The sequence below is a fragment of the Gymnoscopelus microlampas genome (assembly GCF_963454915.1).
Source record: "Gymnoscopelus microlampas genome assembly, chromosome: 4".
Taxonomy (NCBI): Eukaryota; Metazoa; Chordata; class Actinopteri; order Myctophiformes; family Myctophidae; genus Gymnoscopelus; species Gymnoscopelus microlampas.
The window spans coordinates 12,703,556-12,731,547 of NC_139941.1; the positions used below are offsets into that span (position 1 = coordinate 12,703,556).

Genomic DNA, 27,992 nt, shown 5'->3' on the forward strand with positions numbered 1-27,992 from the left:
TGTGTATTGGAAAATCAAAAAATATACCTCAACCTTTTCAAGTTTAAATGGAGTATGTAAGTTAAAGCATGCTGAAGTAACAGGATTGCAAACAAGTTAAAGAAAAAGGGGATTTCAGTTGAAATAATATTGACTTTCCCATAGACTTTGTTGGGTGTTTACATTTCAATATTTCAAAAACTATAAAACATTTAAAAATGACATGAACAAGCATGCGATTCCACAGTAAGTTGAATTATTTTGCAGTTTGAGTTTCTAGGTTTAAGTATGTAGGAGTAGTTAGGTGCCAAAGTGGAGAATAGATAAATAGTGAGGAGGTCATGATTAAATGGATGCATTTGTATGAAACTGTTTTGATGCTAATGAATTGAATACTTGACCATAGCATGTCAGTCAGGAAATGTATTCACACAAAAACATGGAAAGACTCCTTTGACAATGAATTTCTATTGGGCAGATGGCAGCAGAAATGTTTATTCAGTTAATGATTTTCTTAACTAATCACACATTTTCCTCACTGACAAAACACCCTCACACCTCAAGTGAGAGGACATACTTTAGGTCTGAATTTTCCATTTTTCAATTAACTTTTAATGATATTATTCATCATTTGGCATAGAAATTCTTGCTACAGACAGTTTGTCCTCAAGTGCAAAGTCGGTGTTTATAAGCATTGAGTAAAGACAAGTTGATGATATGAGACTAACCATTTCTTTATCTGCTTGTCCCTATGTGTTCCATGACTCCCCTGCTGTCAGGCGATGGTAAGTAAGAGAGCTCACTTTGTTTTGTTCGGATTCTTGTTTTAAATCTTTTCAAATTGTATCAACATTGGATGCACAAATACACATACTGTAGGGATGGGTGATATAGCAAGGATTAAAAAAATGATTAATTATAATATCAGCTACAGTATACAGTATCAGCTGCTATCCAAAAAGCAATTAGCAATCAAGTTGACTAATCTAGTCTTAGCAGCTGGCAGCCAGAACAGTTAAGAGTGGTGTATAAATCTTTTTTCTTTTACGGTTTCACTTGTCAAAAGTATGTAAATAAATGTAGTTTCTTTACTTTACATTACATAATCAAAATGTTGAGATTTTTCTATTTAAAGGACATTTATGTTAGATCATTATGTGCAGTAACCTGCCTCTTTCACCTTTTCTTTGATGTGCTGTTTCCTGATAGACAAATTACTCGAGCACCTTCCAGCATGTTCTTTAATTAGTTGATTAACACAAGTGGCTGATTGGAGAGAGTGAGGTAGTGATGTTCTGGGGGAGAGGAGGAACATGAATTCTTATTTGCAGGCTATACTGCTGCCCTAGTTCAGACATCGTCGGGGTCAGGTGGAAACCTTGTATGTCCAAAACCCGTTTCTTTTTCAGGAAACGGGACAAATTATTTCAGAAATAGTGGAAAATAGCAGATACAAGCCATTGGGCTATTTTCACCACTTTCGCTATCACACTCTTGTATGATAAAGTAGGGCATTGACCCATTCAAACCGGGAACGCATCTGTGTAACCACTATATCCATATTTTCTACTTTGGCTATTCAAAAATAGCAGATATACAAGCTCATAGCGTGGCACCGAGTGCCGCGCTATGAGCTTGTAGATCTGCTATTTTTTTGAAAAGTCTTGAACATTTTGTGCAAATATTTGAATATATTGAACTCAAATCTTTGCTTTTGGGGGTCCCTGGAACTAAATATTTTGAGATGGGGGGGGGGGCGTCGGCAGCCAAATATTTTTTTGGGGTGGTCCTTGACATGAAAAAGTTCGAGAACCACTGATATAGGAACATACGTTTTTCAAAAAACAATTTGAGTTACAAATGTCTGCCTTAAAAATATATATATATTCAAAGATTTGCACAAATTTTCATTTCATTTTTCTAAAATAGCAGATCTACAAGCTTGTAGCTATGAGCTTGTAGATCTGCTATTCTTGAATAGCCCAAAGAAAAATAAAATCACACCGATTCTTTCCCGGTCTAAATGGGTTAAATGGCGAAATAAACTTTAAAAGTAGTAATTTGGAGATGCAAGGTTTTTAGGCCGACTGCGATGACGTTTTCAAGTGTCCCGGTCATTATGTCTCACCGGCGTGCACCCTAACAAATCCTAAGTGTTCATTGAACAAATAATAGTCCCTTAAGGGTAACGTTTTTACACACTCAGAGTTAAATTGATACTCAGGACTTGTGCTGTGCGCACAGTGAAGTGTGAAGCCAAATCAAATCCAATCAAATCAAATCAAATGGAGGTCTTTAAAATAATGAACTCTGTACCATACCAAGGCAATCAGTTCTCCTATCATTTGAATTTGTCCGTCTGTTTCTCACTCATTTGCTTTTTGCTTTCTTTCTCTTTCTCCCTGCCCCTTCTCCTGTCTGTCTGTCCCCCTCCTCTCTGTCTGTCTGTCTGTCTGTCTGTCTGTCTGTCCCTCTTTCTCTGTGTTTCTGTCTGTCTGTCTCTCTTTCTATGTTTTTCTGTCTGTGTCTGTCTGTCTGTCTGTCTGTCTGTCTGTCTGTCTGTCTGTCTGTCTGTCTGTCTCTCTTTCTCTGTCTGTCTGTCTGTCTGTCTGTCTGTCTGTCTGTCTGTCTGTCTGTCTGTCTGTCTGTCTGTCTGTCTGTCTGTCTGTGTCTCTCTCTCTCTCTCTCTCTCTCTCTCTCTCTCTCTCTCTCTCTCTCTCTCTCTCTCTCTCTCTCTCTCTCTCTCTCTCTCTCTCTCTCTCTCTCTCTCTAGTCCATGATACAGTCCAGGAAGGCTGGACTCGCCCATGCCTTGGCCACAAGGACCTCCCTTAAGGATGAGGAGCTTGTGAGTCATGTACTTTTTTGCTTAGTCATGCTTACAGTTGTTTTGTTGAGTCATAATGTGTCTGTGTATCGTCAGTGTATCTTCTAACCTTCAACTATCTTCAGTTTAACACAAGCGTGTACAAATGGAACTAAACAGAGGGTCTACTTGGTTCCATTTGTACAATCTCAGATTTAAATTAACACTCAGGATGTTACGGTATAGTGTTAGAATTTCACTGGTTGAGCCCCTTAACAATCTGTGGTGCATTAAAGGTGCCAGTGGTGTGAGTCACTTCCTTTTTATGAACGCTAGCTGAATGAGTAGAGAGGTCACCTGGAAAACGGAAGGTCCACAATTTCACGTTCTGCAAAACGTACTGTGCTTATAATTATTGTGTGCGTGTCTGTGTGTGTTCCATGCTCTTATTGGTATTGATATTTTATGTATGTATTCAGTAGTGTCACACCATTGGCCCCAGAGCCATTGAGATTTAGAGAAAGAGTTGCGTCAATGAGGTGTGTGTCCTTGTCCATCACTCAATGCGCAAGTAATCTGGCGTGACGTCAGCAGGCCGGAATAAAAAAAAATATTGGATGGTGTTATATGATAACTATATAAGCTAATTTAGGTCAAATAGCAATAGGCTTACAATGGATATTATTCCACCCAGAAGGGCTGTGTCTGTGTGTTACCGGCCTGGTCTCATCTATGGAGTGAACAATCTTCATATCTCAATGGCCCTGATTGAGCCGATGCTGTGTACTTTGGACTCTTGTCCTTGTGTATTTTTAACATCACTGTCTGTGATTTACACACACACACACACACACACACACACACACACACACACACACACACACACACACACACACACACACACACCCACACCCACACCCACACACACACTTCAAGTTCACGATGCGTGGTGAGCCTATAAATCTGCAGTTTTCGAAAGATTTAAACACATTTTTAAAACTTTTGAAAGAGGTTCTGAAATGGGACATTCTGCATGAAGTCATACTCAAAACTGCATAATGAGTATTTTTTTCCACATTGTGGTATTGTTATGGAAACATGACACAACATGATGCAAAATAAGGTTAGAAGCAAGGGAAGCGGCTCAAGTTTATGATAAAGGAAGATAAGCAGTCTTTAGTGCAAAAGCAATACAAGGTATTGGAATGTGCACCAGAGAGGATATATTTAGCCAAACACTTTTCTGGAGTGTGATAAATGTCAGGCTGACGCCATTAAAGTGGCTAAAAGAAGCCACTTTAATGGCGTCGCCATTATGTAATCACGTAATGACGTAATCATGTTGTGACAATGTGCTTCCTGGAATAAGACATGCTTCATAGGTCACAGCACATGAATGATAGGTACTTGAGGTACCTATCATGCAAAGTGATTACGATATTTAAGAAGGAGGCTGACGGCTTCCCAGTTCAGCTAACAAGCGAGGTCCTAGGATGGTCGGCTTTTGCATGGCGAAATCTCTTCAATAAGTAACCATTAAAGGTAGGGTAAGTGATATTGTTTGGTTAAAACAAAAAGTGTTTTGTTAAAAGCTTAAAGCACTATATTCTGATAGTACTCATTGCTATAGAGTGTTTGTTCAGTAACAGGAGTCTCCCTGTCTCTACAGCTCTAATAAACAGAAAATACATTTTCAGGTAGGTGACAAAATCTCAGCCAATCAGGAGAGATTACCCATTCATCAGCTTCATTGTTTATAGTTTTCCCGTTCCAATTTTGTCTGCTCATTTCTTAGTGTCATCACTTCCAATTTCACTTGTTTAATCAGTATCCTGACTGAGTTCTGTATCCTGATTGGATAAAATTGTTTAATCAGTATCCTGACTGAGTTCTGTATCCTGATTGGATAAAATTGTTTAATCAGTATCCTGACTGAGTTCTTTATCCTGATTGGATAAAATTGGTATCCCGACCTGAAAATGCATTTTCTGTTTGATATAGAGGTGGAGAGACATGAAGACTCCTGGTACTGAACAAACACTCTATAGCAACGAGTACTATCTGAATATAGCGCTATTTAACACTTATTTTAACCAAAGAAAATCACTTACCCTACCTTTACCTCCAACTCGTCCAAGTCTGTCATCTTTGAGAATTCCTCAACAGTATTTTGTACTTTTATCTGAATATACTTCTTGCCTGTAATCTCTCCTCTTCGTTGCAAACAGAGGACTCGCGTGTACAAGACGACCGTCCAGGCAGTGATCTACCCGATCTCCTGCACCACGCCGCACAACTTCGAGGTGTGGACCGCCACCACGCCGACCTACTGCTACGAGTGCGAGGGCCTGCTGTGGGGCATCGCCCGGCAGGGCATGCGCTGCTCCGAGTGCGGCGTCAAGGTGCACGAGAAGTGCCAGGAGCTGCTCAACGCCGACTGCCTCCAGAGTGAGTGGAACTGGAAAGCAGGGCCTGCGACTGTCGAATAATTACGCATATGTGTCCTTTTTTAGATTCCTTTGGGCTTTTCAAAAATAGCAGCAAGCTCATAGCTATGAGCAAATCTTTGAATTTATGTATTTTTTCAAGCACAAGTTTTTGACTCAAATCTTTGCTTCTGGGGGGTCCCTGGAACAACATATTTTGAGATGGGGGTGCGCGGTCAAATACATATAATTTTGGGGGTCCTTGACATGAAAAAAAGTTTTAACACCACTGATATAGAAACATACTTAAAAAAAAGAAAAAAAAAAACTGGCAGGATTTAGAGGACATTTGTGGAATCCGCCAGAAGCAAAGATTTGAGTTACAATGTTTGCTTAAAAAAATATATATATATATTGAAAGATTTGCACACATTTTCATGATTTTTCTAAAATAGCAGATCTACAAGCTCATAGTGCCGTGCTATGAATAGCCAAAGAAATCTTAAAATGACACAGATGCGTTAAAAAAATAACTAAATCGATTAGTGTGAGTAACCACTTAAAGGAGCTGTAAGTGATATGATTTAGGTTAAAACAAAACATTAAAGCTATATTCTCTGGTGTGTTTGTACTCTATAGTGGTGACAAATTAATATAATCGCTGTCAGGCAGAAACCCTGTATATCCATATTTAACTTTTGATGTTTTTTTTTTCCTTTAGCCTAGCATAGCATTTTTGCTTTAGGCCTATAGGATGGCAGTTTTTTGCAAAAGCAGTACAAACAGCTGATCTGTTTGCTCACAACACATTGCATTGTGATACATTGTGATCTATGATGACATGCCCAAAATAGGGTGTCCAAGGTCAAAGTGGTTATGTGTGACTGTGGGTTTTATACATATTTGACCAGTGAAAAATATCAACAAGATAATAACTACATTGGCTCCATTGGAACAAGGGTCCTTTTTATTTTTTACAATTACCGTTTTGGACATACAAGGTTTCCACCTCACAGAGTTCAAAACATAATTGTTTTCCAACCCTGTCTTACCCTCCCAACAACACTGTCTTACCCTCCCTAAAACCATGTCTCGCCCTTCTAAAACCCTGTCTCACCCTTCCAAAACCCTGTCTCACCCTCACTAAAACCGTGTCTCACCCTCCCAAAACCCTGTCTCAACCTCCCAAAAACCATGTCTCACCCTCCCTAAATAAACCCTGTCTCACCCTCCCAAAAACCCTGTCTCACCCTCCCTTAATAAACCCTGTCTCACCCTCCCTAAACTCTGTCTCACCCTCCCAAAACTCTGTCTCACCCTCCCAAAACCCTGTCTCACCCTCCCCAAAACTCTGTCTCACCCTCCCCAAAACTCTGTCTCACCCTCCCTGAATAAACCCTCTCTCACCCTCCCAAAAACCCTGTCTCACCCTCCCTTAATAAACCCCGTCTCACCCTCCCTAAATAAACCCTGTCTCACCCTCCCAAAAACCATGTCTCACCCTCCCTTAATAAACCCTGTCTCACCCTCCCTAAATAAACCATGTCTCACCCTCCCTAAACCCTGTCTCTCACCCTACACCAGGAGCGGCGGAGAAGAGCTCGAAGACGGGCGCGGAGGACCGCAACCAGCACATCATCACGGCCATGAAGGACAGGATGAAGATCAGGGAGAGGAACAAGCCGGAGATCTTCGAGGAGATCCGGCGGGTGTTTGGCGTCACCAAGCTCCTCCACGCCCAGCACCTGAAGAGCATCAAGCAGAGCGTCCTGGACGGCACCTCCAAGTGGTCGGCCAAGATCACCATCAACAGTACGTCACGTCCACGCGCTGGCACTTTTCTTCCACTTTACATTTCGTTGCTGTCAGGCAGAAACCTCTTAACTCCATATTCTAACTTTTGAGTTTTTTCGTAAATTAATGCCCTACTTGATCACACTAAAGTATCACACAAAAATATCAAAAGTAGCAGATCCACAAGCTCGAAACGCGACGCGAAGCGGCGCGTTTCGTGCTTGTAGATCTGCTTCTTTTGATGCTTTTGAATTTGAAAAGTAACTGTTTTGGACATAGGAGGTTTCCACCCGACAGAGACGATTTGATGGGCAGCTGAATGGGTAGACGAGGCCGTCTGGGAAGCAGAAGATCCCAGGTTCGATTCCCTCGAGGTGTCCATAAGCAAGACACTTAACCCCCTATGTAGGGATGGGGATCGAGAGTCGATTCTACCGCGGAATCGGTTCCGAAGTCATTGAGTATCAGAAATCAATAAGGTTTTGACATGATCGGTTCTATTATCGATTCTACACGGACCTGACGTGACGTCGTGTCCCGAGAGACAAGAGTCACGTCGTTGAAATCAAATCACTGGCACAAACATTATGTCGCTCTAATAAAGCTTTTGACGTCTGTTGAATTCCTTGCCAATTAACCCATTAAGACCGGGAAAGCATCTGTGTCATTTTAAGATTTCTTTGGGCTATTCAAAAATAGCAGATATGCAAGCTCATAGCGCGGCACTCGGTGCTTGTAGATCTGCTATTTATTTTTAATCGTGAAAATATTTGCAAGTCTTTGAATATATTTATATATTTTTTAAAGCGAACATTTGTAAAATATTTTGTTTAAAATGTTCAAATGTCGTTTAAAAAAATATACATTCAAAGATTTTCACGATAAAAAAAATAAATAGCCAAAGAAATCTAAAACGACAGATGTGTTCCCGGTCGTAATGGATTAATGGTAAAAACGAGGAACATGAATTGAATGGCTTGCTTGCGCATATTACTTCAATGTTGTGCATCCACTGAAGCCAACATGCTCTACCTTTGATTTTCTGCGGAAATTAAATGAGAGTGCCCCGGACTAGCACCAATTTGACAACTTACTACACTGTGGAATCGGGATCAAAATAAATACAAATGAATGTATGACTTTATAAATACATAATATTGTGATATTAAAATAACAACATGTGAGATAGCTGGGGGCAGATTTTAAATGCACAGCCCTATAATTCAAAGGCCTGTGCGCCCTCAACCTCCTCCTCCTCCTCCTCCTCCTCCTCCTCCTCCTCCCCCACACACACTGTCACACATCTGATGCTGCAGTTACCGTAGCGACCGGCGACACCGCGGCGCGGAAACGGGAACGTTGCCATGACACTGATCACACCTGCTCTTCTGCCCCGATCAGCAACGACGGGGACCCCCCGTTCAGAGCACTGGTTTGACGCATTGAGATGTGTTCAACGTCGGGTCTGGGGACCCCCAAGGGGTCTTTGAGGAGGTTTCAGATTAACCACGTCAACCCTTGATACGTGGGCTATTAGAAATTAGCCTTTTTTCATCTAGAACAGTTTTGAATAGTTTTGAATCAACCAATGGTTCGCGGACCACCAGTGGTCCACGGACCTATTGCAGGTGGTCCCTGGCCATGCATTCAGAAATGTAATAAAATCATTTAGAAATAAATTAATAATAATTTGACTTTTTTTTTTAATTGTACCTTTATTTGCTACCCTTGTTCCTTGTTTGTGAACAATTAACTTAAGTCGAATCTAACATTTCAAAAAGTCAAGTGAGCTCTTACGATGTAAACATCCGGTCGCTGCTAATGCGCTCATAATTAGTTTCCAGCATACACGCGTAACAAGTAAGAAAAAGAAAACTCATCTTAACCCATGGAATGATGCATGGACCCCCCCCACAACTATTGTGTGGGGTGGGTCTATGATGGACCCACCCGACACAATAGTGGTGGTCCCCAGGTTGCTCTTAGTCAGGATGGTGGTCCCCATGGGTCAAAATCAGTTGGAAATCCCTGCTCTAAACCATGGGTTTAGAGTGCAGCTCTGCTGCTATGCAGGGTTCACCAGGTGCTGTTTTGTTCCATTTACTTTATGTACTGTACTATTTGGGTATGTGTGTGTGTGTGTGTGTGTGTGTGTGTGTGTGTGTGTGTGTGTGTGTGTGTGTGTGTGTGTGTGTGTGTGTGTGTGTGTGTGTGTGTGTGTGTGTGTGCGTGCGCGTGTGCGTGCATGTGCGTGTGTCAGTCGTCAGTGCCCAGGGTCTCCAGGCGAAGGACAGGACGGGTTCCAGTGATCCGTACGTCACCATCCAGGTGGGCAAGACCAAAAAGAGGACCAAGACCATCTTCGGCAACCTCAACCCAGTGTGGGAGGAGAGTTTCAGCTTGTAAGAACTTAACCCTTCCGACTGGCAAAAATAAAACAATAAACGAAACACAAAAACATGACTAAAATCAACATTTCAAATTAGATATGAATGAAACAGTTCTTTCTTTGAAGCAGAGAGTTTACGTATATCGAGTGGTGGAAAGTAACTAAGAACATTTACTCATGTACTGTACTTCCGTAAAATGTTGAGGTATTTTTTACTTAACTGGAGTATTTCCAATGTTCTGTGCTTTTACTGTACTTTACTTCTACGCCACTACATTTCAGAGGCAAATATTGTACTTTTACTCCACTACAATTATTCAAAAACCTTAGTTACTAGTTACTTTGTAGATTTTAATTGTTATTACAAAACATACATTAACCACTCCAGCCCTATAATTGGCTATTTGAAAATAGCTGATCTGCTATTTTCAAAAATATTTGTATACATTTGAAAACATGAAATTGGACATTCTGCATAATGACTACTTTTACTTTTGGTGCTTTAAGTCCAATTTGATACCAATACTTTAGTACTTTTACTCAAGTCAATTTTGAATACTGGACGTTTACTTGTAACAGAGTATTTCTGCATTGCAGTATTGATACTTTTACTCAAGTAAAAAATGTGAGTACCTTTCCCACCACTGACGTATCATTGTACACATCTCACTCCTTCCACAGCGAGTGTCACAACTCGTCAGACCGCATCAAGCTGCGGGTGTGGGACGAAGACGATGACATCAAGTCTCGCTTGAAACAGCGTCTGAAGAAGGAGTCCGACGACTTCCTGGGCCAGAGCATCATCGAGGTGCGCACGCTCAGCGGGGAAATGGACGTCTGGTACAACCTAGGTAGGTCAACACACAGGTGTGTGCGCGTGTGTGTGTGTGTGTGTGTGTGTGTGTGTGTGTGTGTGTGTGTGTGTGTGTGTGTGTGTGTGTGTGTGTGTGTGTGTGTGTGTGTGTGTGTGTGTGTGTGTGTGTGTGCGTGCGTGCACAGTTCACTCTATTCTTGACAGTGGGCTCCAGGGGGTCCCCAGCAAAATACTGAACAGTTTAAACACTTTTAAACACGCCAATTCCACGCTGTCGCCTCACAGCTCGAAGGTCCTGGGTTCGATTCCCGCCGGGGAAGCTGGGGGCGTGTTCTCTCCTCCATGTCATCAGCGCCCATACCCTGGGTGGGGTTGGCGAAAGGGCCTCTCTGTGTGGAGTTTGCATGTTCTCCCCGTGTCTCCTAGGGTAGTTAATACCCTCACAAAAACATGCAGTAATCCTGGTCGCTATACCGCCTCCCCCATGACAGCCGGGGAAGGGAACTGGTTGGAATAACGTGTTCCTTCCATGCGCTACGTCCAACCGGGGAAACTCCCCCCTGTCAGGTGACAAGAAGGTCAGTTGGCTCTCATGCATTGGAGGCATGAGCTCATCCCTGGGCTCCCTGGGATATGGGGGGAGTGTAGATCTGCTATTTTTTGAAAAATCTTGAAAATTCGTGCAAATCTTTGAACATATATGAAAAAGAATTAAAGCGAACATTTGTACCTCAAATCACTCGGCGCTGCGCTATGAGCTTGTATATCTGCTATTTTTGAATAGCCAAAGAACTGACACAGATGCGTTACCGGATTGAATGGGTTAATAAGTTGTGGAATGAACTCTCTGTCAGAAGCTCCGACTTACTCCCCATTTTCTGCCGCAGTCTGAAAACTCACCACATAAGACTCCACCTCAGCACCCTAGCACTCCTCTCTCCTCATATACCATCTTGGGCGCCAATTTCCATAGATGCTAGTTACACTGTACAATATAGATATATGTTCAATTATGTTTTGTTGTGTTGATTTGTTTTCCTTGAGCACGAATGCTAAGAACTTTATCTAACTATATAAATGGCGACCGACTTCCGCACCATCGGTGGCGACATCCACAGCTCTGTTATCGAATACACATGTCGCCAACTGACTCGCCACGGCGCCCGCACTGAATTTACGCCTCGCGTAGGGGACATCTCACTGCTCACTACACCTTTTCCACCGCGCAACATAATTAATTCTACTCACCAAATGTCGGACAAAACGGAAGGGGAGGCAGCTTCGTACCGTTTACCGTGCGCACGACCTAATCACCACAACAGCAGGCAGCCGCTGCGGGGGCTTTTTCCTTTTTTTCCAACATTTTTTTTTGGTCACCATTTTCTCCAGGAACCATTTCTGGTGTAACGCCACCGGCAGCATGCGCTGGGTTGCCAGGTTTGCACAGCCAGCGCCAGAAACAAGCAACCACCTTCATGAAAAAAAAAAAAAAACACAGAAATGGTCCGCAATGTTCCAGGGGTGTCCCCGCGCGTCCCAACACTCCACAGGGGGTCAGTTGACCAGCAGGGGGTCCGCGGACCCCCTGTGGACCCCCTGAAACATAACAAATATAATTTCTTCAAATTTTTTCCTTTTTCAAAAAAACTTTTCCACAGTTTTACTCCGGCGATTTGGGTCCCCCAATCTACACACGGCCACGCTGGGCCCCGTGCGCGGCTGGGGTTGAGGGGGGCGTAGCCCCCCGAAACTCTAGTTTATATATAATAGACAGACAGATGCTAGGTTTGATGTTTTAACTGGTAGCCTATTGTCTTTGAAGCTTGTTTTCCTTCCACTCTAATTATGTGACAATTTACCCGTTAGTTTGTTGACTAGGGTTCATGACATTCATGCTACAGTAGACTGCAGTGAAGTACCAGACACCAAAGACAATTAGAGGTTTGTCCATGAATACGCAAACGTGACAGGAAATGATCAAGAAGAAGAGGTCTTAAATGTCAAGAAGTTGTTTTCTGATGTTCTGTTTTGGCAAATCTTTATTTCTCTGCTGCCTCTTGATAATTGCCATGAGTCATTCTAGGTGTGACTCAGGGTTGTGTGCTGGCTGTCTGTTGTCTGTCAAGCAGTATTTCACCTCCTATATTATAATGATCTCCCAACCAGGCAGGGTTTCCATATTTAGCCCACACTGTTTACCTGCAGGTGTCAAAGTAGCATGTATATTATGTGTGCATCCCCGTGAATATGTTCTTTCTGTGTGTGTGTGTGTGTGTGTATATATATATATATATATTAGATATTAGGAATGCACCGATATAATCACAGTAAACATTATCATGTCATATAGAGGATATGCGCATGCTTAAAGTGAATGGCACATCAAGTGGCAAATCGAGTGGCAAAGCAACATGCAAAGTGAGTTTAGCATTGTTTAATGTTGTTTAATGCAATCAGATATGACTTTTCTGTTTGGATGCATGGGCTGTCAAGGCCAGAAAGTATTTTTTTGACACTCAGTAGGCATTCCTGCATAACTTCTGGATTTGATGATGATGTCACACGCATATCCTCTATTCAAGGGCTTTTTTAAACTAACTCTTTCAGTTGAGGTGTGTGTGTGTCATTGTCCAGCTGACGCTTGTTGACACTCGTTAATGCTACTTGCATCAAGGCAATTATGTTGTGTTTCTGCAGATTCTGAACAGTTATTTATTATAATGAAGATGTATTTGTTTCCCTGGCATAAAAGGGGGAAATAATAACACCAAAAACGAAATAAACAAATATCAGGTCAAATAATCAAAGATGTATACATACAGTATATACAGGTAGCGTACATAGGCATGTATGTGTGTACTTAGGCATGTTTAGAACATTAGCATACTATTGGCATCACATCTGTTAAACCAGTGACCCTCAGTTTGATAAGCATTAGTCCACAGACCGGCATTTGATACTAGTTGTTTTTATAATATTATTTTATCTCTAGGACCCCACTGTAAAATACTGTAGGCCTACCTCAGAGAGTGTACATTCCTTGTACACTACCCCTAACTCCTCCAGGACCCGACGTTGAGATCCAATTTGTTAAACTGTGTAAGATGAACTGTTGTGACAAGTAACAAGACAAATATGACACCGACACTCTCCAAATCGATCATCTTCTGTTTATTGAGGGTAATAAAAAAGAAACAATATAATTAAGCTATAAGACATCATCATGAGCATCACGATGATGATGATGGTTTGTACTGTAGCTGATGAGTGTTTATGTTGTTTCATGTTTCATCCCTTTATATCTCAACCTGTGTGTGTGTGTGTGTGTGTGTGTGTGTGTGTGCGTGCGTGTGCGTGCACACAGAGAAGAGAACAGACAAGTCAGCAGTGTCTGGGGCCATTCGTCTTCAGATCAGTGTGGAGATTGAAGGAGAGGAGAGGGTAGCGTCTTACCATGTACAGTACACCTGCTTGCATGAGGTAACACACGCACACGCACATACATATGCACATACCTGTACACACACACACACACACACACACACACACACACACACACACACACACACACACACACACACACACACACACACACACACACACAGGTGGATTGCCCAGGAGGCATGTAAGTAAGTAACCTTGGAAACAACAGTTCCAGAGCCATATAGACCATAGGTCAGGAGCCTATACAGTGTCTCCGTTTCTGTAGCGCTTGATTTACGTAAGTCCATCCCCCAACCATGATGTACACGTACACCCCCCTGGACATGGCGCTAGCACGCCGCAGGGACTTTACCCTCAATTCAACCCTTGATGCATGGGGAGGCATGTAGCAGACGGAATCGCATTCTCCACGATTCAAAGAATACATGCTAGCAAAGACCGTTTGATTGTCATTTCGTAGACGTTACACTGACTCTTATATTGCTAACTATCTAACTATATAAATGGCGAGCAACTTCCGCACCCTCGGTGGTGACACCCCACAGCTCTGTTATCGGATAAACAACGCACCGCCAGACCACATGTCGCCTACTGACTCGCCACGGCGGCCGCACTGAATTTACGCCTCGCGTAGGGGACATCTCACTGTTCACTACACCTTTTCCACCGCGCAACATAATTAATTCTACTCACCAAATGTCGGACAAAACGGAAGGGGAGGCAGCTTCGTACCGTTTACCGTGCGCACGACCTCATCACCACAACAGCAGGCAGCCGCTGCGGGGTTTTTTTCCTTTTTTTCCAAACTTTTTTTTTGGTCACCATTTTCTCCAGGCACCATTTCTGGTGTAACGTCGGGTGTTTCTTTTCACCAGCCAATCACCTTTCACGTTGCCACGTCCGTTGCCACGTCGCGCTGACGTACGCTAAACAAGCGCTGCCGTGCGCACAATGCAAACGAGCCCAAAGGCGCGCAAAAATAAGCCGACCATTGCTTAGACACAAAGTCAGACCTGGCAACGCAGCCTACGCCAATCATGTGTGAGAGATCTACAAGCTATGGGGCACAGACGCCACCGTATCTTAGCAACAACTACAGCGCTCACTCTCATTGGTCGTGTCACGCTAAGAGCAGTCTCCAGACAATGGCATCGCAGACAGCTTGCTGTTACTGCTGTAGCCATCACAGGCAGTTGCAGCACGACGGACAGGGCGCTGTGATAGCTGCCATGTCGCTAACGCTAACCTGGTTGTCATGCCTGCAGCGGCTGTGCAATCACTTTGTCAACAATGCACGTTCGTGTGGTGAATGTCTATATTGCTGCTCAGTTCGTCCATTGTAGATGGTGTATGTTTGTGTGTGTCTTCTGGAGAACTATGTAGCTCCACAGCTCCACAGCCCCCCCCCCCCCAAATACACGTACTCACAACAACACCAGGCGGCCGCCATCTTGCAGAAAGGGCTGCCATTCGCCAGCTTTCAGAAAAACAAGCAACCACCTTCATATTTTTTTTTTTTTTTTTTTTTTTTTCCTTTTGGAAATTTTCATCCCACGATTTCCGCGCGGACCACCAGGGGGTCCGCGGACCCCCTGGTGCTCCGCGAAACATACAAAATATAATTTCTTCTACTTATTTTTCATCATTTTGTAACTTTTACATTACACTTTCTTACAATTTTTTTTTTTTTTTCCCTTTTTGCAAATGTTACTTTGACAATTTGTCTACCCCCATATACACACGCCCACGCGGGCCCCGTGCGCGTACATGCCTCTAACAGCCATAATCCCCATCTATACTGCCCACTCTGTGCTGCAGCTACACGGATATAGACACAGGGACACGGAGGGACCAACAAACGCAAAGCCCCGTGCGCGGCTGGGGTTGAGGGGGGCGTAGCCCCCCGAAACTCTAGTTTATTTATAAAACACCACTAAGTACAGTATATATATTTGAAAACTTTAGTTACTAGTTACTTTGTAGATTTTGATTATTATTACAAAACATACATTAACCACTTTAGCCCTATGAAAAAAAGAATTTGGCTATTTGAAAATAGCCGATCTACAAGCTCACAACGTAGATCTGATATTTTCAAAAGATTTTTATACATTTGAAAACTTGTGAATTTAGACATTCTGCATAATGAGCACTTTCTATTTTTGGTACTTTAAGTACATTTTGATACTAATACTATTGTACTTTTACTCAAGTAAATTTTGAATTCCGGACTTTTACTTGTAACAGTCCGGAGTATTTCTACATTGCAGTATCGATGCTTTTACTTAAGTAAAACAATTGAGTACTTCTTACACCACTGGTAAAATGCTTGTGCTGCAAAATGTCTTGACACAATCATATGTCCCTCTTCCCCACCCGTCCGTCCATCCATCCGTCCCTCCGTCCTGGCTGTCCAGGTCATGTTCCACTACCTGACAGACGTAGAGGGTGGAGGCATGGTGAAGATCCCCAATGCACACGGAGACGATGCATGGAAAGTGTACTTTGACGAGGTGCAGCAGGAGATCGTGGATGAGTTCGCCATGCGCTACGGCATCGAGTCCATCTACCAGGCCATGACGTGAGTTCACTGTGTGTGTGTGTGTGTGTGTGTGTGTGTGTGTGTGTGTGTGTGTGTGTGTGTGTGTGTGTGTGTGCCTGCCTGCGTGCGTGCGTGCGTGCGTGCGTGCGTGCGTGCGTGCGTGCGTTGGTCTTAAAACGCATATGGCTCCTCCAATGAGGACTGCATGTCAATGGTTTGACTTATATTAGATGTTTATGAAAGACAAAGCTTCCATATTAAATGCAGGGGTCAACTGCAGGCAGACCTCGGAGAAGTTTGACATCTAAGTTCCCCCCATGGAGTACAGGGGCATGTGAATAATGAAATGACCTAACCTCCCTAGAAAATAAACTAATCTCACCCCAGTGGCGGGTGTGTGTGTGTGTGTGTGTGTGTGTGTGTGTGTGTGTGTGTGTGTGTGTGTGTGTGTGTGTGTGTGTGTGTGTGTGTGTGTGTGTGTGTGTGTGTGTGTGTGTGTGTGTTTGTGTGTGTGTGTGTGTGTGTGTGTGCGTGTTTATCAGTTGATAGTTTAATGAGAAATGCTGGCCTGTCATCTGAGATATCCCTGGATGCTGCATTTATGATTAGAGATCTCTAGGCAGGGGGGAAAATCTTAATACACACGCACGCACGCACGCACGCACGCACGCACGCACGCACGCACGCACGCACGCACACACACACACACACACACACACACACACACACACACACACACACACACACACACACACACACACACACACACACACACACACACACACACACACTTTCACAGTAAAGTGAAAATAACAGCTTTTACTTCAGTAAAAAGAGACAATCTGAGTACTTCTTTCACCACTGGTTGGAGGCACAACAAAGACTATAGAGAGAGAATAGAGCCCATTGAACACAACATAATGAATGTCACACCCCCATTCATGTGTAATGTGCCTTTGGACAAGTTCTCTGAATAGGAAGTGTGACTCATGTATCTCAAGATAATGTGTTTGCCTCACGTTGTTTTTAAAATTGAATTCAAGGTTGAGTTCCAAAACTATTGGGTCAATTTGAATAAACCACATCTCATTTTGTAGCTATGATTCTCTACTTCCATGTTGTTATGAAAACAACAACAAAAAGCTAATATTTTCAAAGCATCAGCTTTTGTCAAGCTCAGGGCAGGCACATGAGGAAATGGTAGCAGTCCATGTTGTTTTTTTCCCTGCCCCCATGTTGTCAAAATGTCACCTAACTCTTAAGCTGCATCCTGCGTCCATTTTGGGGTGGCAGTGGGGAACCAGAAGGTTATGGGTTCGATCCCTGGCTCCTCTTGGCTACCTAGTACAGAAGTGTTGTTGAGCAAGACACTGAGCCCATAACTGCTCCCCGGGAGTTGTTCCCCACTGCCCCTACTGTAATACTTACTGTAGCATGTTCATATATTTGTCCAAGCTCACAACATGTCACATTTCTTTCTAAAACACCACTATATACACAGTATATATATTTGAGAACTTTAGTTACTAGTTACTTTGTAGATTTGGATTATTATTACAAAACATACATTAACCACTTCAGCCCTATAAAAAAAAAAATGTGGCTATTAAAAAATAGCAGATCTACAAGCTCACAACCCGTCGCGATGCGACGCGTTGTGAGCTTGTAGATCGGCTATTTTCTAAATATTCGTATACATTTGAAGACTTGTGAATTTGGACATTCTGCATAATTAGTACTTTATTTTACATTTTCTTTTTCTTGTGAACAATTTGTGAAAAACTTTTGTCAAAATTCTGAAGATTTTTGAAAACTTGAAAGTTCACCTAAAATAGGGACATCAAGTTGAACGTTTGTAAATGCAAAGCACACATTCCAGGTACGTGCAAATGTACTTGGCCAATACACACCAACAACTATGAAAGGGAAAACATGTCTTCATGCAACTGCTTGCGTGTGTGCGTGCGTGCAAGTACGCGTGTGCATGCGTTAAAATGCACCACACAAATCCCATAAAACGGCAATACCGGTCAGAGCCATTTGCTAAACTAAAAGTTGTAAATCCAAACAGAAATGGACAGTGGGAATGGAGTAACAAGACGATCAATAGTGGTCCAGCTCATTGAAATGTGCTCCAGGGATCTATTTCCTCTCCCGAGGATCCACAATAATGACTTTCTGCTTCCTCCTTTCTCCGTCATGCCTGCTCCTCTTTCCCATAATTACCTCTCCCATCTGCCCTCCCTTGTCTTTCCAATTCTAATATCCCTTTGTCTTCCCCGTTCTCTCTCTCTCTCTCTCTCTCTCTCGCTCTCTCTCTCTCTCTCTCTCTCTCTCTCTCTCTCTCTCTCTCTCTCTCTCTCTCTCTCTCTCTCTCTCTCCTCTCTCTCTCTCTCTCTCTCTCTCCCAGTCATTTCTCCTGTCTGTCGTCTAAGTACATGTTGTCAGGGGTTCCAGCGGTCATGAGCACCCTGCTGGCTAACATCAATGCCTACTACGCCCACCCCACCGCATTCTCCAACGTGTCGGCCCAGGACCGCTTCACTGCGTCCAACTTCAAGGTACACACACGCACGCATAGGGCTGTCACGGTTGCACATTTAAGTCACGCAAATAATTGCGATTAAATGAATTAATTAAATTGTGTTTGTTGGCATTGAACATTGAAACATGAATACAATTTTAATTTCTGTTTGTTTTTTTTTGCTTCGTAAACCCAAACTATTATGCAGGGTTCCTATTGGGGAACCATGCTCTCTAGCGCATTGGTTATCAAAGTGGGGTCCGGGGACGCCCAGGGGTCCTTGGGGGGGGATACTTTTTTTTTTGAGTAGCCAATAATGTTAATGCTATGACGATGATTGGGATGCTATGTGATATTTACTGTAGTTAGCGAGCGGTTTAGACAGATGCTGGGTTTGACGTTTACTTGGTATCCTAGTTACTTGTTGCACTAGATTGTTTTGGTTTGCACTCACTTATGTGACCATTCACCCTGTTGTTTGTTGACTAGGGTTCACTCTGAACACTGTAAGTCTCTGTAAGTCACTCTGGACAAGTGCATACATTGTAAACTGTGCGCTGTGCGCTGTTTGTGTGTGTGTTTGTGTGTGTGTGTGTTTGTGTGTGTGTGTGTGTGTGTGTGTGTGTGTGTGTGTGTGTGTGTGTGTGTGTGTGTGTGTGTGTGTGTGTGTGTGTGTGCGTGTGCGGAACGGAAGACTAGTAAATACACTATGTGTCCTCCTCCCTCTTTCATTGAAGCCGGTGAGTGATTTAATAGTCAGATGAGGGGTGTAATATTGATCTGTTCAGACTCCTGCTGCCCATAACTCAACACTGCACCGGACACTTTAATACGCCCTCAATAACCTTGTCCTCCATGTTATACAAGGACATTCATGTGTATGTGCGCGTGTGTGTGTGTGTGTGTGTGTGTGTGTGTGTCTGTCTGTGTGATCACGCCAGGGGGCGCTCTCCCAGAAGCGAGACATTGAGTGAATAATATGAAAAAGAACTATAATGTCTCTCTCTCTCTCTCTCTCTCTCTCTCTCTCTCTCTCTCTCTGCTTCTAACACAGAGGGAACGTTTTGTGAAGCTGTTGGATCAACTTCACAACTCGCTACGTATTGACCTCTCCACGTACAGAGTAAGTCGTCATACTTAACCATGTTAACCACATAGCGTCTCTATTCTGAGACGAATATTGGATGAACATTTTCACCGCAGAGATAAAGTGTGTCCCTTGGGGGACTACAGTAAGTATATGGTTTAAGTGGTGAAGCTATTCTGCAGCCTTACATATCCTGACATATAGTGATGTATAGAGTGAGAAAAAGTCATTAAAAGATGTGTTTAAGCCAGACTGTCCTCACGTACTGCGAGCAACAGCACGCTGTGCAGCGATGGCATCCAAATATCCGTTCGATGTCTCTGTTTGAGTGAGTGTTCACGGACGTGTTCCACCCCCAAACTTTTTTCATTGGTAAAGATCCCTTGCACCCCTTCCTGGATTACAGCTATTTTGATTGTTACTAACTGTGAAGGAAATTGGATTTTCAGGTGGCATATAGTGTAAATGTTTTTACAGCAAACTTTGATTTAGTTTTAAGTCATAGTCTTTTGAATAACATTCCATTTAGTTTTAGTCATCTATATTTTAGTCATCTGAAATGTTTTAGACGCGTCACGCTGTGATGTGTTGTGAGCTTGTAGATCTGCTATTTTCGGAGCATGACACCCTTGCGCAACCAAGCATAAAATGTCTTAGTTCTAATCTCTTCTCCACTAGTCCCTCCCTAACATTTTCGTCCACTTTTTATTTGTGCATTGACAAAATTGTCAATATAATTTAGTCACAGTTTTAGTCATCATAGCTTTGTTTTTATTTTTGTTTAGTTTTCGTCAGAGAAAAAAGGTAGTCGATGAACATTTTAGACATAGTTTTAGTCGACAAAATAAACCCTGGTGGCATAAAGGACGGACAACACAGTAGCTTCTCTGGCTGCACCCTCACTTTGTTACTGACGCACTTCATATTTACATTTGAGGAGTATTCACAGTATACAGTGAGACCTTCGTTACTTCATACAGTATCTATATTTGAGGATTGTTCACGGTATAGTGAGTGAGACCCTCGTTATTTTGTATTTATAGCCTATTTCGGTATAGTTCAAACGACCCTCACCAAACAGTACAGTGAGACCCTCGTTACTGCATATTTGCATTTCAGGGTTGTTCAAACGGAATAGTGAGACCATCATAGTGATTGTTACTGAAGGAAGGGAATAGGTCTCATACTTAACGCAGAGTAGAGCTATCTACGCATACTGGGTTTGTGCATGCATGGATATGGGGGACATTTCTGGAGGTGTGTGTGTGCTCGCGTGCGTGTGCTCGCGCACACGTTCGTGTTTGTGTGTGCGTGCAACGTTGTAGCTTCAAAGCACCGACATTCCTCTCCTCGTATTAGTTCTTCATCAATCTGGGAACCCTTTCGGTAAAAAAAAAAGGCAGAAATATATTTTTTTTTTTTCCCCCTTGGTTTTTGCCTCTGGGGGCACCACCTCCTTTTTTGTGTAAAACAGGAACTCGGTTTGGCTCCTCCCCTTTCTTAGTCCACTTCCTACCGGGTGCTTCTGTGTTTATATTCCTACTAACAACAACATTACATGTCTAAGGCAGTGGTGCTGACTGATTCTGCTGTTGGCAGAATCTGTCTTGAGAGATAAGTTATTCATTGGTTAATTCGATTGGTTCAAGCTACGTCGCAACGCCATGACTGACACTACACGAAATCGAGTGATGACACTTGCAAGCAATATGACTATTGAAATGACTCATAAGACAGCCGACCACTTCACACTTACCTGATCCTTCCATCTAAAATCACAATTTTCCCCCATTGTTGTACCTGATTTAACCTCTGGGCATTTCCCAGGAAGGCCTGGACATTCCCATGGACTTCCCACTGAAGTGCCAATGGCAGCTCCTTTGAAATCGTCAGATGTCTCATCCGTATAACGTTGCTGTCGGGCAGAAGCCTCTTATCTCCATATTTTAAACTTTTTGTGTTTTTTCGTAAATTAGCGCCCTACTCGATCACACGACAGCATCGCCAAAAGCGTTTTGGCGATGCTGTCTGCTTTTGCTACTTGAAAATTTGAAGCCTGAAAAGTAACAGTTTTGGACATATGAGGTTTCCTCCGGACAGAGACGATAAGTAAAAAATACCTGCTGTATGTGAATAATAATGCACAGAATACAAATAAGAAGTATCGTTGTTGACCTCATGGCGTCTGTTTCCTCAGAACAACTTCCCAGCCAGCAGCACGCCTCGCCTCTCGGACCTCAAGTCCACAGTGGACCTGCTCACCAGCATCACCTTCTTCAGGATGAAGGTACAAACACACACTGTATGATTTGTGTAGTGAGTAGAACCATGTGTGTTTGTAGTCGGAGACAGGCCTATGGATGCTCACCCCATCTCACCATGCGAGAAGATTCTCTTGCTCTAGAATCTAGTGTGTGTGTGTGTGTGTGTGTGTGTGTGTGTGCACGTGCGTGTGTGGGGGGTTGGGAATTTGCATACAAACACATTTGTCTCAAAAATGGGAATTGAGAAAATCCCCCAAAAGGTAGCACATCCCAAATTTCAGACCAAGGACAAAGTACTCGCATTTCCACTTTTGTGTTGACGCACACCAATAAACGAACGCTTATGCGTTTCGACTAAGAGCCTTCATCAGAGCATACAGTTATGTATACTGGATTTCGGGTCTAGCACCCTCTTTTTGTTATTTAAAGGTAGGGTAAGTGATTTGCTTTGGTTAAAATAAGTGTTAAATAGCTCTATATTCTGATAGTACTCATTGCTATAGAGTGTTTGTTCAGTAAAAGAAGTCTCCTTGTCTCTCCAGCTTTTTATAAAACAGAAAATGCATTTTTGTTTCAGTTTCATTTCCAATGTTATCCAATCAGGATAAAGAACTCAATCAGGATATAGATTTAACAAGTGAAATTGGAAGTGATGACACTAAGAAATGAGCAGGCAAAATTGGAACTGGAACACTATCAAAATGAAGCTTAAAAATGGGTACTTTCTCCTGATTGGCTGAGATTTTGACACCTACCGGAAAATGTATTTTCTGCTTATTAAAGAGCTGGAGAGACGGGGAGATTCCTGTTACTGAACAAACACTCTATAGCAATGATTACTATCAGAATATAGTGCTTTAACCTTTTAACAAAATACTTTTTGTTTTAACCAAAAAAATATCACTTATCCTACCTTTAAACATATCTTTGTGTCTGTGTGTTTTGTCTTCTCACTTCTTTCACACTTGTAAGAGCATCTTATAGATGTCTAAACTGTAAATCGTTGCTACAGTTTCTATACCAACATGTTTCTGTCTCTGTATACCTGCCCCCTCTCTCCCCGTCTCTCTCCCATGGCGTGGTGTTCAGGTGTTGGAGCTCCAGAGCCCCCCCAGGGCCGCCCACGTAGTGAGGGACTGTGTCAAAGCCTGCCTCAACTCCACCTACGAGTACATCTTCAACAACTGCCTGGAGCTCTACAACCGCCAGTTCCAGCCTGCCGTTCCAGCGGTCAGTCACTGCAACGCACGCTCACATAAAGCATGATTCATAGCGCCGCTGTCGGGGCGGAAACCTCTTACATCCATATTCTAACTTTTTTGTGTTTTATTCTTTCCTAAACGAACGCCCTACTTCAGGGGTCTTCAACAGGGGGTCCGGGACCCCTAGGTGGTCCTCAGAGTTACTACAGGGGGGCCGCCGAATCTTTGTGTGATTGGAACTTTTTTTTTTACATTAACCACTTTGTTCTGAGGGGAACGTGAGCCGAAAATAGCAGATCTACAAGCTCACAACGCCTCGCGCTGCGAGGCGTTGTGAGCTTGTAGATCGGCTATTTTCAGCAAAGAAGTTTGGGGTAGGGGGGAAAAAAGAGCAGACCAAGTACAAGTTGTCTAAGTATTGAGGGTTCAAGTGGTTAACTGTCTGAAAATACACATGTACGTCTATGAAGTATGAAGCTATCTTCATACTTCTAGCTATCTATGAAAATGTTTAATATACAACATGATTTTATACAACATGTAGCTGGGGGTCCCCGCTTCATCTCTCTCTCAGCTAGGGGGTCCTTGGGCTGAAAACGTTGAAGACCCCTGCCCTACTTCATTATACTACAGCGTCACACGAAAGCATCAAAAGTAGAAGATCCTTCGCGGCGCGTTTCGAGCTTGTAGATCTGCTGCTTTCGATATTTTTTTTATTTGAATCCTGAAAAGGAAATGGACGTTTTCGACGTATGAAGTTTCCACCCGATAGAGACGATATTTAGTTGCACGCCCGTGTCGAACGGCAACAATAGCTGATCTACACGCTCGCAACGTGCCGTGACGCGATGTGTTATGAGCTTGTATATCTGCTATTGTTGAAGTGTGACGCCGGTTGCGCAACCAAGTCTAAATCAGGCAATATTGTGGTCATCTCCAAAAAACAGGATTTAATATTATTTTTGTAAGGATAGGGACCAAGGATAGGAGGAGAATAGAGAGTATAAGCTGAGAAGGAGACAGTGGAGGAGAGACAGACAATAGGAAAGCTGAGAAAGAGACTGTGTAAGAGAGACAGACGGTAGGAAAGCTGAGAGACAGACGGTGTAGGAGAGACAGGCGATAGGAAAGCTGAGAAAGAGACTGTGTAAGAGAGACAGACGGTAGGAAAGCTGAGAGGGAGACTGTGTACGAGAGACAGATGATAGGAAAGCTGATAGGGAGACGGCGTAAGAGAAACAGACGATAGGAAAGCTGAGAAAGAGACGGTGTAAGAGAGACAGACGATATGACAGCTCAGAGGGAGACGGTGCAGATCCACATTTCCTTTCTCACAGATTAGATTTGAACTCGCCACAACAAATCCACATTTGGCAGTATCCTCCAGCAAATGTACATTACCAGACATCCAATCAGTGTAATGGAGTCACGTACGGATGCGGTCATTTTGAATGTGCGCCCCGGTACCGCGGTGTAACTGAAAGTCATCACGCAGTCCCACTCAGCCACTGTACCGCGCTATCATCTGATTGTAATTTATATTGGCGTGCGAGAGTACCCTCTAGGTGGCACTGAGAAAACCAATATTGCCCCTTTATTATTTTAATGTAACGGATGACCTGACAATAGCAATGCGCTCCTATATACTCAGACCATGATAGACCACCACTCCAGCCACAGTCACTGAAACGCAGCTGTATTGAATTTTTAAGCTCGAAACAATTAAATATATACATGTCATTTTCTCGTTTTAAACCACTACGAGAGGGAGCCAGTGGAAGCTGAGAAAGAGAGAGAGAGAGACAGTGTAAGAGAGACAGACAGTAGGAGAGCTGAGAGGTTAGTCATTGTAAGAGTGACAAAGGGTAGGGAGCTGAGAGGGAGACGGTATACAAAGGTTAATTTATGCTCGGCGCCACAAGTGTCAAACAACCCGTCTCACTATGATGAGCATTCATACTGTCTACGACTCGCTAGAAAACGTAAACAAGGAAGTGAAGGTAGTCTCGCGCATTTCCATGGTAGCAGACGTTACCTCGTCTTACCAGCCAATCAGAGTAGGCTATGCCATTGTTCTCAAAGTGGGGTCCGGGGACACCCAGCAGGGGTCCTTGAGGGGGGTACCAGGGGGTTCCCAGCCAAATTAGTTAATATAGCGTCACAATAATTTTAACCTTTTATACTTGCTGTTCAAAATGAGCAGATATACAAGCTCATAGTGCCGCACCAAGTGCCGCACTATGACCTCGTAGATCTGCTATTTTTTGAAAAACCGTGAACATTTGTGCAAACCTTTTTTTAAGGATATTGGATATAGGATATTTTGGGTGCTTTTATGCTTTTATTGATAGTATTTAGTGGAGACAGACAGGAAACAGGGACAGAGGGAGATGGGGAGTGACACGCAGCAAAGGTCATCGGGACCGGGATTCGAACCCGCGACACGCTGTCAGGCTGCATTGGAGCCTCTATGTGGTATGCGCCCAGTGGGGTTTTGGTCGTTAGTAGTTTTTCACACGCACGTGCATGTACGGCACGGTACGGTGCACGGTGCATAGTATCATGAGTTTAGCCTTTTTCATTACTAGTTCTAAGTGTTTGTTTTTTCCATTCACAGATCGAGCCAAAGAAGGAGAAAAAGGAGAAGAAGGAGAAGAAGAAGAAGAAGGAGAAGGCGGAGGGAGAGGAGAGCGGTGGTGAGGATGATGAGGAGGAGTCGGCGGAAGAGGAGGATGAGGAGGAAGAGGAGGAGGAGGAGGAGGAGGAGAAGAAGGAGAGCCAGCCGGAGGAGCAGGGACCCAGTATCCAGAACCTGGAGTTCTGGCCAAAGCTCATCCTCCTCATCGTGTCCATCATAGAAGAGGATAAGAACTCCTACACACCCATCATCAACCAGTTAGTGCTGCTTTTCTTATGAAGCTTCAGTGTTCATTTAACTCAGAGAGTGTGCAAATGTAACGGGTCCGTTTGGACACATTCGCACACTCGCAGAGTTATAATTGGGTCAATTAAAGGTAGAATAAGTGATATTTATTGGTTAAAACAGAAACATTTTTGCTCTGTATTCTGACAGTAATCATTGCTATAGTGTTTGTTCTGTAACAGAGGTCTCCCCCCGTCTGTCCGCCTCTTTAATAAACAGAAAAGGCATTTTCAGGTCGGTTGCCAATTTCCTCCAGTCCAGGGGATGGTAGCCTACCCGTTTTATCAGCTTCAGTTTTTGTCCCAGTTCCAGTTCCATTTTTTTGGTCCTGCTCATTTCTTTGTGCCACTTCCACTTTCACTTGTTTATCCCGTGTCCAGTATGAGTTCTCTCTCCTGATTGGATCAAATTGGTATCCTGACCTGAAAAATGCATTTTCTGTGTATTAAAGAGAGATGGCATGACCCTATAAACACTCTATAGCAACGATTACTATCAGAATATAGAGCTATTTAACATTTATTTGAACAAACAATATCACTTTACTGCACCTTTTGATTTAACTCAGTGTGTACAAATGTACATTTCGTTGCAGAGCAACATGTTGTGAGCCTGTAGATCAGCTATTTTCGGTTAGTAGTTATTTTAAGTATTAGAATTGGTCAAAATAGCAATAGAATACATGTTCAGAAGCATAAGACCATAATTGTTTCAGTTATTCCATAAAACTAAGTAAAGGTTAAAGCCTCTGTCTGTGATTTCTTCCAACTGGTTGGCTGTGTGTTGGTTTAGAATGATGATACCTAAACATCATAATTCTACATATTGTGTTGAGAAAATGTTTCAGTCATGAGATTTCATTTAGCTTTATTCCATGTATATTTACCATGGTGTTGACTCTGGTAGAACCGGTTGGTGTTCTCTGTATCTTAACACCTGTGTCTCTGTTAGGTTCCCACAAGAACTCAGCGTGGGCAAGGTCAGCGCTGAGGTCATGTGGACACTCTTCGCTCAAGACATGAAATATGCCCTGGAAGGTAAGAGTGTACTGTGTGTGTGTGTGTGTGTGTGTGTGTGTGTGTGTGTGTGTGTGTGTGTGTGTGTGTGTGTGTGTGGGTGGGTGGGTGGGTGGGTGGGTGGGTGGGTGGGTGGGTGGGTTTGTGCGTGCGTGCGAGAGAGATCTCCCATCAACCATTTATTCATGTCATTGTCCTTTGTCCATTCTGTTGAACAGTGTTGGAAAAGATTGATTGCTATCACTGGAACAACGGTAACTAATACAGTCCCTGTTGATATAGTGAGCTTACAGTAGATAGTACATGAGAGCAAATTCCCTTGTGTCCCTTAGTTCCCCAAAATGTTAAACCTTTGCTGCCGCCCCATCAACAACAACCTATTCTCCCTCAAATCCAACCTGCTTACCAAACCCTGTACAAATAAATCGTCTTCTGTCGGGAGGAAACCTCATTATGTCCAAAACTTTACTTTTCAGGATGGTCCGGGGACCCCCAGGGGTCCTTGGGGGGTTCCAGGGAGTCCCCAGATAAGATAGTTAATGTAGCATCACAATCTGTTTAACCGCGTTGGCTATTCAAAAATAGCAGATCTACAAGCTCGCAACGCGTCACTTCGTGGTGCGTTGCGAGCTTATAGATTTTTTGAAACATATTGAGAATGTTTGGAAACTTTTGAATAATTGATTTAATTTTAAACATAAATCTTCTCTTCTGGGGGTCCATGGCACAAAACATTTTCAGGTGGGGGTCCGCGGCCAAATACATATCATTTTGGGGGTCCT

The 27,992-nt window shown here is 43.1% G+C and overlaps 1 protein-coding gene across 1 annotated transcript in view; it reads left to right on the forward strand.

Annotated features, from left to right (window-relative positions):
• Window positions 1–2,755: 2,755 nt before the first annotated feature.
• The window catches only part of LOC311043651 (protein unc-13 homolog B-like), a gene marked incomplete at its 5' end in the record, with an annotated part of 66,356 nt that continues 41,119 nt past the window's right edge, over window positions 2,756–27,992 (forward strand). The window contains 13 exons of the mRNA XM_084054962.1: window positions 2,756–2,827; window positions 5,014–5,233; window positions 6,796–7,023; window positions 9,266–9,407; window positions 10,076–10,245; window positions 13,573–13,688; window positions 16,070–16,233; window positions 18,605–18,755; window positions 19,773–19,841; window positions 22,003–22,092; window positions 23,159–23,299; window positions 25,889–26,166; window positions 27,146–27,231. Of these exons, the coding sequence (XP_083911088.1) occupies window positions 2,756–2,827; window positions 5,014–5,233; window positions 6,796–7,023; window positions 9,266–9,407; window positions 10,076–10,245; window positions 13,573–13,688; window positions 16,070–16,233; window positions 18,605–18,755; window positions 19,773–19,841; window positions 22,003–22,092; window positions 23,159–23,299; window positions 25,889–26,166; window positions 27,146–27,231 (1,927 nt within the window). The remainder of the gene's footprint in view (window positions 2,828–5,013; window positions 5,234–6,795; window positions 7,024–9,265; window positions 9,408–10,075; window positions 10,246–13,572; window positions 13,689–16,069; window positions 16,234–18,604; window positions 18,756–19,772; window positions 19,842–22,002; window positions 22,093–23,158; window positions 23,300–25,888; window positions 26,167–27,145; window positions 27,232–27,992) is intronic.